Source organism: Nerophis ophidion, linkage group LG22, assembly GCF_033978795.1.
Source record: "Nerophis ophidion isolate RoL-2023_Sa linkage group LG22, RoL_Noph_v1.0, whole genome shotgun sequence".
NCBI lineage: Eukaryota > Metazoa > Chordata > Actinopteri > Syngnathiformes > Syngnathidae > Nerophis > Nerophis ophidion.
In genome coordinates this window covers 26,548,027-26,560,816 of record NC_084632.1, presented here as the reverse complement: position 1 = coordinate 26,560,816, position 12,790 = coordinate 26,548,027, and the positions used below count along the sequence as shown (strand labels likewise).

Here is a 12,790-nt window from a genome sequence, read left to right as displayed (position 1 = left end):
AATAATGTGCCGCGTAAGCCAATAATTGTCAAAATACATAAACATGACATATTATAAATGTGCCTGTTACTACATACATACATACTTACATCATGGATATAACATCTTAATGGAAGTCTTTGGATGTTTTTAAGGGGATGTTTTTAAGGGTTTTATAGGCAGAATAGAACGATTCCAATAGGCTCCATTCTAAGATGACTTTTGATCGCATTTTTTTACAAATAGAATGCATAGAAATAGAATGGATAGAAATAGAAAAAACATATGTCTCCTTGTTTTATATAAGAATTGTGAATGATAGGCAAAAGTCCAAAGAATGCAGTCCCACTTTAAGGAGGGACATTCAAATACAAATCTGACCGATTTACAATGAAATGTTTCAAATAGGGGCAGCGCGGTGGAACACGGGTTAGTGCATGTGCTTCACAATACGTAGGTCCTGAGTTTAACCCCGGGCTCAGGATCTTTCTGTGTAGAGTTTGCATGTTCTCCCCGTGACCGCGTGGGTTCCCTCCGGGTACTCCGGCTTCCTCCCACCTACAAAGACATGCACCTGGGGATAGGTTGATTGGTAACACTAAATTGGCCCTCGTGTGTGAATGTGAGTGTGAATGTATGTGTATTTGTGTTGGCCCTGCAATGAGGTGGCAACCTGTCCAGGGTGCACCCCGCCTTCCGCCCGAATGCAGCTGAGATAGGCTCCAGCACCCCGCGTGACCTCGAAAGGGACAAGCGTAGAAAATAGATGGATGGATGGATGTTTCGAATAGTCAAATTTCTATCAATGGCCACAAGCCAAAATACCGTTACATTACAAATAAAATGTAATTTAAAACAACAGAAATACATACAAGAATAAAATAAAAAAAATAATGTTAAATTTCCCCCTCCATTTATTTTATTTGCAAAAATCAGACAGAATGTTTATCAATCTACAAGAAAATTGAGCAACTCCAACTCCACCCCAATTCCAGCTCTACGGCATGGATGTCAACCAAGCTTTTTGGCTTTTTTGTAGTATAATTAGTATAAAAAATACAAGAAGGTTCTTTAATAATCGGGTATCAACATGCAGTGTTCTTAATAACGCCGTTACTTGTACTAGTAACGAGAAATCAAATTAATTATGTCTGTGAACGCTATGTTACAACGCCGTTACCGATGGGTTTTATGATGTAACGTGGCACGCTACTTTTGATGTGGTTGTACGTCAACGGGACAGCGTCAGAAGCACAGCAAGTTCAATGCAGAGAAATATATTTTTTACTAGCGAAAGCAACAACCAGCACCACACTAAAATTAACTTGATATCAAGTAGAAGGATGCAACATCACACAGTAAACAACATGTAACAAACACACGCTTACACTACTACTACGAGGGAATAATGAACAACAAATCGATGATGGAAGTGAAAAGCTTACCATCCGACAATACCCATTCAACAATACTTGTGGATAATAAATATGACCGCCATCGAGGCACATTCAATCTCTTTGTTAACCAGATGTAACACAAACCAGCTAGCTGAGCTCATTGTTTTGTAGTTATTTGGCCTCTCTCCTAAAATAAACCCGCCATAGAAATTGCAGACTGTTCACTTCTTTTTTTAGAGCCAACCCTAACAAAACCAGCCATGGGAATGGAATACGTAATCACCCCAGTTTATGTTTAGACATTATCTTGACCTTTACACTTTTTATAAGTAAAGCCGAGTTTGTCATGTTTACAGAACTGTATGTCTGTCCTCTTCAGAGTCTACGGATGAGGAGGTGGATAAGCGCCACTGTCTGAACCACAGTGGCTCCTCGGCCACCTACTCGGACTACTCTCCCTCACAAGGCTCCTCTGGCTCCTCCAACCCGCCCGCTAACGCACACTCGCACACACACTCGCACGCACACTCGCATGCACACACTCATGCGCACCAACATAACCCTGCCCTACCAGCACCCAACAAGGATCAAGCTCTTCAAACACACTGGACCAATAGGTACACACAAATAAACAATGACAGTGCATGCAGTATTCAATGTCATCTCTGTCGCTAGTGTACAACTATCCATCATGTCCTCTTTTCATTCAACGTCATCCCCTTAACTTCAGTCTCACTCATCTATCATCCTCATCCATCTCCCATCTCATTGCTCTGCTCTATCCATCCTATTTAAACTGCCTCCCGTCTCACATCCCTCTCTGTCTTTCCCATTCCTTTGCTTGCTCTGTCAAGGTCAGAGAAGCTCATTAGGATGCTACAGACTTGTCACGATTCACTCTTTCTCTCTCTCTCTCTCTCTATCTCTCTCTTTTTCCTCCCCCGCTTAAAAGCTGACCAGTCCAAACATCAGTGTGTGTTTAGAGGTTATTACCACTAAACAACGCCTGCAGCGGATCCATAATTAGGTAGAAAGGTTCGACATGCAAGGTAGCATTTTAAACCAATAGTTTCATGATGCAGTAAATCCCCGCTACTCTTCGCCATTTATTCTGAGACCACCCACTAATTGCAAATAAACACGAGCAATTGAGACAACCATTAAAAATATCTATTTTTGACACTGGATTGTACAGTTGCATCAAAACGCAGAAACAACCATGGCTTGCTCCTCCTACTCCGACTAGCTTGACGTTGTTTTGTGATTTCTAATTTGTCATCTAATTTCAGATGAATATTTGCATAATTACCACATCATAAAAGTTGTAATTATTGTGTGAATGCTCCAAAGCATTCACACATGGTTTTCCACACCAAAATTAATCTATTTATTATTTATTATAACTGTTGTTCTTCTCCAGATTTTAGCGGGCTCTACCTTCCACTTTTTTCACCTGATTCAAACCGTTCCAAATTCAAACTGTTCAACTTATTCGGGAATCCCGGGCTTTTCCTTGACAAATTCCAAAAATTCCCCTAATTCCAGGTTTTTCAGTAGATTTTTACCATTCAAAATAAAATGGCAATTCTTCAAACTTTCACCATTACCACAGTTTGTAACCAATTCAAATCATTCCACCTTCAACACATTTCATCTTCCAGAAAATTCAAACTTCCCTTTTTCCAAGTTCAAAAAAATTCCAAGACTTTCCAGAATTCCTGGTTTTCCAAAGCCCTATTTTCACCCTTTTTTCTGGCGACTACTCTTTCCACATTTTTCAACCCACTTCAACCGTTTCACCGTCAAATCATTCCTTAATCAGGACAAAAAACTACCGTATTTCCTTGAATTGCCGCCGGGGCCCTAATTATTTTAAAACCTCTTCTCTGCACTTACCAAAGGCATGCAGTAAAAAATTTGAGTGTGATGTAAGGATACCATCATGAAAAGCACATTTAATACAAAAAACTTTATTATGGTTATTATTTTCAGCACCAAATTTTCATAACCCACACTCGAATATTTAACTTAAAACCCTTATTACATTAAATGAGTTTAAAGCTTCTGTGAAAGGATTGCAGTCTACCTTGTCTGTATGCACATGTGTCATATGAGCAAGATTTAATGATGTAAATGTGATGTTTTATGGGTTGTTTACTGTTTTTAATGTAACCTTGCTGCTGCCCTCTTAGGCAGGTCTCCCTTGGAAAACAGATCTTTGAACTCATTGGGATTTTACCTGGTTAAATAAAGGCTAAATAAAAAATAAATTAAAAATGGTCTCACCTTTACTTATAAATGAAATCCATGCCAGCTCCTTCTGATCAAAAGCATCGATAACTTGTTTATAGAAGTCTTCCTTATCTTTTTTCAGTTTTAAAAGTCTCTCTGTCTCGATGGAGATCTTCCTTTAGTACTTCCTGCCATGATTGAAAGTCCAGTTTAGAAAACCATCAGACCTCTGCTATCAGTTAGCTCGGGTGCGGGCGACGACAGAATTAACCTCGGACAACTCCCCCTTCCGTTCTGCTCCGTGAGTGATCTCATTATCTCACCGCTGCCAACATGAAGTGTTAGTTATTGTGTAAATAATACACTGGGTATTTAGGACTGGAACATGCTTTATTTCAGCCCGGTTGTTTACATAGCCAGCAAAGGTCCGTCGTGCACCCGCCGCGTCATAATCGTCCCAGCACAATCCCGTCACTCATTTCACTTCTTCTGCAGCCGAATAGTCGCAAGAAGGATCACTAGCGCCCTCTACCACCAGGAGTTATTTAATGACTCATATTTAACAGACGCAGCTACGGTATTGTGACGGTCTCAGGCCGTCGTCTTGCGGGTTCCCAGGACCACCAAGGAAGGACATGGCTTGAGCAGTTTGACTTTGTTTATTTTTCAATAAAACCTCAGTCCAGGTCGCTCTTCCACTCCTCATCTCTGCTCGCTCGCCGCCATCTTGGCCAGGGCTACAGCGTGCCCTGCCTGTCTGTCGGACCGTCGACTCCACAGGTATATTAATAAAACATAGCTGCTTACTGTTCTTTTTAGCATGCCGGTATTCAATAACTTGGATCTGAAATCCTACTGAATAGCTCTTAATCTTCTTCCCTTTATGCGATTTCAAATTATTAAAATTAGCCTGATCCATTTTGAAAATGATGACAGGGGAGTGTCACTCGTGACGTCACAAATTTGACCCAGCGGTAATACTAAGCATGCGCTAATTATTTTGTGAAGCGAGTTTGACCCGGCAGTAATTCAAGGCAGGTGCATACTACAAACCCGTTTCCATATGAGTTGGGAAATTGTATTAGATGTAAATATAAACAAAATACAATGATTTGCAAATCATTTTCAACCCATATTCAATTGAATGCACTACAGAGACAAGACATTTGATGTTCAAACTCATAAACATTCCTTTTTTTTTGAGAATAATAATTAACTTAGAAATTCAGGGCTGCAACACGTGTCAAAGTAGTTGGGAAAAGGCATGTTCACCACTGTGTCACGTCACCTTTTATTTTAACGAAACTCAATAAATGTTTGGGAACTGAGGAAACTAATTGTTGAAGCTTAGAAAGTGGAATTCTTTCCCATTCTTGTTTTATGTAGAGCTTCAGTCGTTCATCAGTCCTGGGTCTACGCTGTCGTATTTTACGCTTCATAATGCGCCACACATTTTCGATGGGAGACGGGTCTGGACTGCAGGTGGGCCAAGAAAGTACCCACACTCTTTTTTTACGAAGCCACGCTGTTGTAACACGTGCTGAATGTGGCTTGGCATTGTCTTGCTGAAATAAGCAGGGGCGTCTATGAAAAAGATGGCGCTTAAATGGCAGCATATGTTGTTCCAAAACCTGTATGTAGCTTTCAGCATTAATGGTGCCTTCACAGATGCGTAAGTTACCCATGCCTTGGACCCATTTCCCCCTCCCTACCATCACTGATGCTGGCTTTTGAACTTTGCGTCGATAACAGTCTGGATGGTTCACTTCCCCTTTGGTCCGGATGACACGATGTCGAATATTTCCAAAGACAATTTGAAATGTGGACTAGTCAGACCACAGAACACTTTTCCTCTTTGCATCAGTCCATCTTAGATGATCTAGGGCCCAGAGAAGCCGGCGGCGTATCTGGATGTTTTTGATAAATGGCAGTCGCTTTGCATAGTAGAGCTTCAACTTGCACTTACAGATGTAGCGACCAACTGTATATAGTGACAGTGGTTTTCTGATGTGTTCCTGAGCCCATTGTGGTGATATTCTTTAGAGATTGATGTCGGTTTTTGATACAGTGCTGTCTGAGGGATCGAAGGCCACGGTCAATCAATGTTGGTTTCCGGCCATGCTGCTTACAACGAGTGATTTCTCCAGATTCTCTGAACCTTTTGATGACATTATGGACCGTAGATGTTGAATGTTTTTCAATTGCACTTTGAGAAACGTTGTACTTAAACTGTTTGATTATTTGCTCACGCAGTTGTGGGCAAAGGGGTGTACCTCGCCCCATCCTTTCTTGTGAAAGACTGAGCATTTTTTGGGAAGCTGTTTTTATATACCCAATCATGGCACCCACCTGTTCCCAATTAGCCTGCACACCTGTGGGATGTTCCAAATAAGTGTTTGATGAGCATCCCTCAACTTTATCAGTATTTATTGCAACCTTTCCCAACTTCTTTGTCACGTGTTGCTGGCATCAAATTCTAAAGTTAATGATTATTTGCAAAAAAAAAAAATTTTTTATCAGTTTTAACATAAAATATTTTGTCGTTGTAGCATATTCAACTGAGTATGGGTTGAATATGATTTGCAAATCGTTATATTCCGTTTATATTTACATCTAACACAATTTCCCAACTCATATGGAAACAGGGTTTGTAGTACACTACTGTACAGTACTTGCAAATGAGAAACAAAAGTGTTAGAAAACTAAATAACTGGACAGCACAAGTTAGTGTCAAATATTAATGGTTTAATTAAAACATCTAACATTTATTAATACGTTTGAACATTGAACAAGTACAAGTAATATGTACCGTTGAGTACAGGTATCAATTCCCAGGTACAGAGGGATTGGTATTATATCAATTCAAATGCAAAAAGTACCCATCCCTATATGGTATATTGTTTCCGTTTTTTTTTTTTTTTGCTATTTGCGGGGCATTCTTAGAGCGTTGCCTGAGAGTGACCCTGGGTAGGGGTAGCAGTGGGAACAGACAGAAAATGACTCCAAAATCAGTACTATAAGAATAATTGAACACATCATTTTTATAAATGTAATCAATGTTCTGTACAAAATACATTATAAAAATAAAGTAAAAACAACACAGTCTGGTGTAGCCCTGCCTTCAGAGGGAAGCTGCCACTGCTGACATGTAATTCAATGTTCTCTCTGTGTTTTTCATTGCACAACAGAGCTTTTAGCTAAATTAATCAAATTATGTGTGGTGATACTGTTTGAGAAATGACCAAATACAAAACCCAAAACCAGTGAAGTTGGTACGTTGTGTAATTTGTACAAAAAATTATATTCAATTGAATAGACTGCAAAGACAATATATTTAATCTACGAACTGAGAAACTAAGTTGTTCAACAGTCCAGGGTCTCCATTGTGGTATTTTAGGCTTCATATTGTGCCACACATTTTCAATGGGAGACAGGTCTGGACGACAGACAGGCTAGTCTAGTATGCGCACTCTTTTACTATGAAGCCACACTGTTATAACACGTGGCTTGGCATTGTCTTAATGTAATAAGCAGGGGCGTCAATGATAACGTTGCTTGGATAGCAACATATGTTGCTCTAAAACCTGTATGTATCTTGTTGTTTTCGGCGTTTCACTGTTATTCCACAATGTCATTTAAAAATCACATTTCTTGTCTTACTTTAGGCTGGCCCAGTCTTTCCCCAAACCTATTGACTCCAAGCCCTTGCTATCACAAAGAGAAACTCCTCCATCAGGGACACTGCAGCAACGTGGTGACAGACGTCCACTAAGTGAGCCTTTTGAGTGGTCTGAGGTTCCTCACTATGACAACACCGGTTTTGATGCAGAGGAGTCTCCCCTAAACCATTCATCTTCTGCTTCGAGCCACGGAAACCCTCAGCTGGGTTCCAAACCTCGGAGCCAGTCCACACATGGCCGCCGTCCTCTACTGAGGCAAGAGCGGATTGTAGGCGTACCGCTGGAGCTGGACACACAGACGCTCCCCTTTCACAGTAACCAACGCTCCGCCCATGACAATGATCCCCAAGGCTCTGCACAAGCATCTCAGAATCCTTGGCAGAATTGGACCCGCACCCCAAGCCCATTGGAGGACAGGACAGCGTTTCCGTCCAAATTGGACCTGACGCCAACCTCAAGCCCCAACCCAGACCGCAAGGTGGCAGACACAAGGTAACTAAATCAGGAGATGATCAGTTCCACTATTTGATAGTCTGTCATTATCTTTTTTGTCATAGAATGTTGTTGGTTTCACATTAAAAGTGCATGTAGTGTGTGGCTGTAAGGAGACAAGCACACTATTGATGTACAGATTCAACCCCTATCAGTTCTGAAATATTGAACATTTTTAGTAAAATAATCCAACGTCAGATTATGGACCAAAAAGCAGTATAACTAGCATTTAGAGCACGTATAGCAATGGGGATTGCTATACACAATATGATATCAAGTACTTACCAGTGTCTTTATTTTTCATCTTAGCTTGATGGCAGCTTTCAACACCCTCAAACTCTCACTATAAAACTACATTAATAATACATTTTGAAAAATAGCTTGTTGTGCAGCTGTTGGTACTTCATAATGTTGATTGTTTATGAAAATCTCCAATGCATTGTAAGATCAATCTTTATTATGATTCATTAATTCACCCCTCATATGTTACATTCTTTGAAAGAGTAACTAAATCCAGACACTTTTACCATGAATTGATTAACGTTGACCCGACTTAAATAAGTTGAAAAACCTATTCGAGTGTTACCATCTAGTGGTCAATTGTACGGAATATGTACTGTACTGTGCAATCTACTAATGAAAGTTTCAATCAATCAATCAACACTAAAATTTATTCAAAAAACAGTCGTGCTTGTCACATTACATTCGTTTATGTATTTTATATAAATGTGTTCATGTGCAACCTGACAAGACAAAATACTACAAAATTGTTTTTTTTGCAACTCCTGCAATGGGTCACAGCACACAATAAATAATATACAGTATATTACCCATACAGTAAGTACAAGGTAATGCAATTTGTAATTGCTGTTTTAAACCCAATGGTCTGATTGACCAAGATCCAAATAACACGTGCTAAATAGGATGTACAATCTGTGTGTGTACAGAATGTAATGAGATGCTGTAGCGGGCCGTGTGTTTCCCACCGAGGCCTTCAGTGATGTCCGACTTCAATAATTACCTCTCAAAAATACCATAACTTATGTCACCACATGACCATTGCTAGAGAAATAATATACAGGAACTGTGAATTGAACCACTTAAACAGTGTGCAAAACGGGTTATTTTCTGGCGCCTTTAATAAACTAAACGCATCAGCATATAAAACATATCTTATGTGGTACTGTCAAAAATAAAATTGCAAAAAACATAAAAAATAAAATACTCGAAATTACATCTAATAGAAACTTTTTGACGCCCCCCATCGTCTGCTCATTCGAGTGGAAATGGCGGGCGTTTTCCCATTTCATCGCCCGAACAGCTGAGCTAGCTTCCAGGGTTGGCCGACATCGTCTCACAAGATGTAGTTTCTCTTTAAATATCCTTCTTGAAAATAGACTTGCAAATATATATCTGACACCGAATCAACGTTTTGTTGTCCTTCTCTGACTACGGCGCAACACTTCCCGCTTCCTGATAAATTTAAACTTGTGAATGGATACTCACTTTGGAATGACAAGTGAGTATCCAATCACAGTCTCGTTAACATCAGGCTACTTAGATAGGCAACTGTCAACAACTTGTGATCTGATTGGCTATTGCAACTCTCTATCAACTCTATGTGTTCTCAAATTCATCCGCATACTCACCGGGACCGTTAGCGAATGAAGTTGAGTTGGCAGATACATATTTGCAAGTCCATTTTCAAGAAGGATATTTAAAGAAAAACTACATCTTGTGAGACGATGTCGGCCAACCCTGGAAGCTAGCTCAGCTGTTCTGGCGATGAAATGGGAAAACGCCCACCATTTCCACTCGAATGAGCAGACAATGGGGGGTACCACTGGCTTATACGGTGTCGAAAAGTTTCTTTTAGATGTAAGTTCAAATACCTATTTTTTCACTTCTAATATGTCTTTTGCAATTTTATTTTTGACATGTAGCACTAATAAAATGACGTGTTGCTGACTTAAAATTACATCAGTGGCTCTATCATATTAAGGGTCCCGGTGAGAATGGATACTCACCGGGACCGTTAGCGGATGAATTTGAGAACACATAGAGTTGAGAGACAGTTGCAATAGCCAATCAGATCACAAGTTGTAGCCTGATGTTAATGAGACTGTGATTGGATACTCACTTGTCATTCCAAAGTGAGTATCCATTCACAAGTTTAAATTTAGCAGGAAGCGGGAAGTGTTGCGCCGTAGCCAGACCGGGATAGCAGAGAAGGAGAACAAAACGTTGATTCGTTGGCAGATATATATTTGCAAGTCCATTTTCAAGAAGGATATTTAAAGAGAAACTACATCTTGTGAGACTATGTCGGCCAACCCTGGAAGCAAGCTCAGCTGTTCTGGCGATGAAATGGGAAAACGTCCGCCGTTTCCACTCGAATGAGCAGACGATGGGGGGTACCACTGGCTTATACAGCGTTGAAAAGTTTCTATTAGATGTAAGATCAAATATTTTATTTTTTCACTTTTAATCTGTTTTTTGCAATTTTGTTTTTTGACATGTAGCACTAATAAAATGACATGCTGCTGACTTAAGATTACATCAGTGGCTCTATCATATTAACTTACTGTATCTTGACGCCACTTAGGAGGTTGTTGTTTTACTTCATTGGGGGTGAGAGATAGAAAACATGACTTGACCTTGACTTATTTTTTGCTGCAAGGCGGGAGCAAGGGACGGGGCCTCTGCCTGGCAGCTGGTCATACCACAATAACCAGGGAGAGCAGAACAGAAAGGACCAGCTGACCGTCACCGGCGGCAACAAGGTAACCGTGGTAATGAGTAAAAGCTCTGACCGACTGTCACCTATGATGAAGGAGACGCGATCCAAGTTTAAGAAATCCCAGAGCATTGATGAGATCGACATAGGCTCCTATAAAATATACAGGTAGATTTCAGTTGCGTAGTAATATTAGATTAATCTGTGAGTTAGACACGTACGGCACTTTTTTCCATGTCTCTTCTTTTGCAGTATTCCTATGGACACCTACAGTTCCTCCATTGAGCAGCAGAGCAGTTTGGACCGACAAGACCTGGCAGGTTCCATGGAGCAGACCAACATGGCTCGGTCCCAGTCTGCACCTATGCTCGATGAGGAACTTGCATTCCATGCACATAGCAACCAGAACCAGCAGGGGCATAACCAGAAACCCGCGGTCCCACACAAGGCCTACCATTTTGACCAAAACTATAACCCCCAGGTTAGCATCTTGCATTTATTGTGGAGTTAAATGTTTTTGCATGTAGATCCACTAATACTTCCGATCATAATTTCTAAACCACTAGGTGACAATGGATCGCCGGGCCCCTCCCCCTTTTCCCAACACACCAGATTATGTTAATCACTCATCAAAAGCATTGGAGTATATCAATCAACCTGGAAAGACATTACCCAAGGAGTTGGTGAGCCCTCGGTACCGCGCTTACCCACCCTTGGAGATGTTCTCTTTCCCCCAATCGCCAATAAATCAGGATGGTTCCACCAGCCAGCAGCAGCAGCAGCAGCAGCAGCAGCACCCAATCCCATCGCAGCGTTCCAGGCCAGGGTTTTTGAGGAGAGCAGACTCACTGGTTAGCTCAACCGAACTCGCTTTGTTCCGTCGAGTTCACGAAGCCCAGCAGGAGGCCCTGCAGGAAGCTCAGTATAGACAGCAGGTATGCAGAAGTATTCAAACTTTTTTAAAGACAATTATTTAGCGTGTAGACAAACTTTTTGACACGGGGCCATATTGGGTTAAAAAAAAATTGTTGTGTGTGTGTGTGTGTTTTCGTATATGATGATGTCGTGTTATCGATGGGAAAAGGCATTTTTAGACAATATGATTTGTCTGAGCGGCAAAAAATAGATTAGAAAGGACAAATAAAAAAAAAACAGTTGAGACTTTCCGCGGGCCGAATTTTGGATGCTGGCGGGTTGTATTCGGCCTGCAAGCCGTAATTTGGGATATTTACCGATACATTTATTGTCATATTTTCAGAATGTTTTTGTTCTATTTTTGGCTGAAGTAAGACAAAAAAAACAATCTGACGTTGTCTTTATTTTTAAGTTTTAATGCCATGGTTTCAATTGTCCGGCCCGCGTATGCACAGATTTATCTTTCCGTGCGGCCGCTGAGCTAAAAACAGTTGTACACCCCTGATGTAGAGTATTACAGTATATGTAACAGCTGAAACAATAAAAGGGCAGCATAAAATAGAGTAGATCCAGAAGAAAATAGACGTTATAAACAGAGAGGTAGCTAACATAGAAGCGGTCAGACAAATGAAAGAAAAAAACTTGAGACTTCACGTGGGACGGATTTTGGATGCTGGTGGGCCGCATTCGGCCCGTGGGCCGTAGTTTGGGGACCCCTGGTATAGTCGAAGACAAATACAGTGAACTTACGGATAATTAGTTCTATGACATAGCTGGCTCCCTCGCCCCCTCAAAACAGCACAATTTTAACGTATAACATATAACAACTACTGTAGTTCTATAAAGTAATGCATTTAAAATGTACAACATTTTCTATAGTATCTCCTTTGAGCTGCTTCTCTGTTACACACACCATCAGCAGCTTTACCATATTTTTATGGATACATGTTTGTAATTTAGACATTATTTCAACATCCTTGGCTAGCATGATCAAGTTCTTCTGCCTTAGACTAGCTTTGGCTCCACGCTTAGTCAAGTTTTTGATGATTTTTTTCTTTCACCTAATGAATATCATCCGCTTCTTCTTATCAGCACTGTCCTTTACAATAATTTTCTACCCTACCATGGTTGGGAAAAAACACAATTATGTTGATCTCTAGCTCTAAGCTAATGATAGTGAGTAAGACACCGTCAAATCTTTTAATGAGAACCTTACATGCTTCACTTTTGTTATGCCAGCTATTGGCGGAGATGCTCGTAACCTGAATTTTTGCTCGCAATCTAAAGCATAACAACTCACTGAGAGACGACCCGTATTCTAAAAAACGTGTAACTTGGGGCACTCAGAGATACCACTG

At 40.6% G+C, this 12,790-nt stretch overlaps 1 protein-coding gene across 20 annotated transcripts in view; it reads left to right on the top strand.

Moving 5' to 3' along the window:
- Positions 1–12,790, top strand: part of lrrc7 (leucine rich repeat containing 7) — a 334,407-nt gene that overhangs the window by 269,914 nt on the left and 51,703 nt on the right. For all 20 annotated transcript variants that reach the window (XR_009803708.1, XR_009803707.1, XR_009803709.1 and 17 more), the window contains 5 exons: positions 1,756–1,993; positions 7,274–7,780; positions 10,461–10,685; positions 10,770–10,998; positions 11,084–11,452. Coding sequence is in view for 16 of the 20 variants with exons in the window: in XM_061883598.1 (XP_061739582.1) it covers positions 1,756–1,993; positions 7,274–7,780; positions 10,461–10,685; positions 10,770–10,998; positions 11,084–11,452 (1,568 nt within the window). In the remaining 4 variants the exon portion in view is untranslated. The remainder of the gene's footprint in view (positions 1–1,755; positions 1,994–7,273; positions 7,781–10,460; positions 10,686–10,769; positions 10,999–11,083; positions 11,453–12,790) is intronic.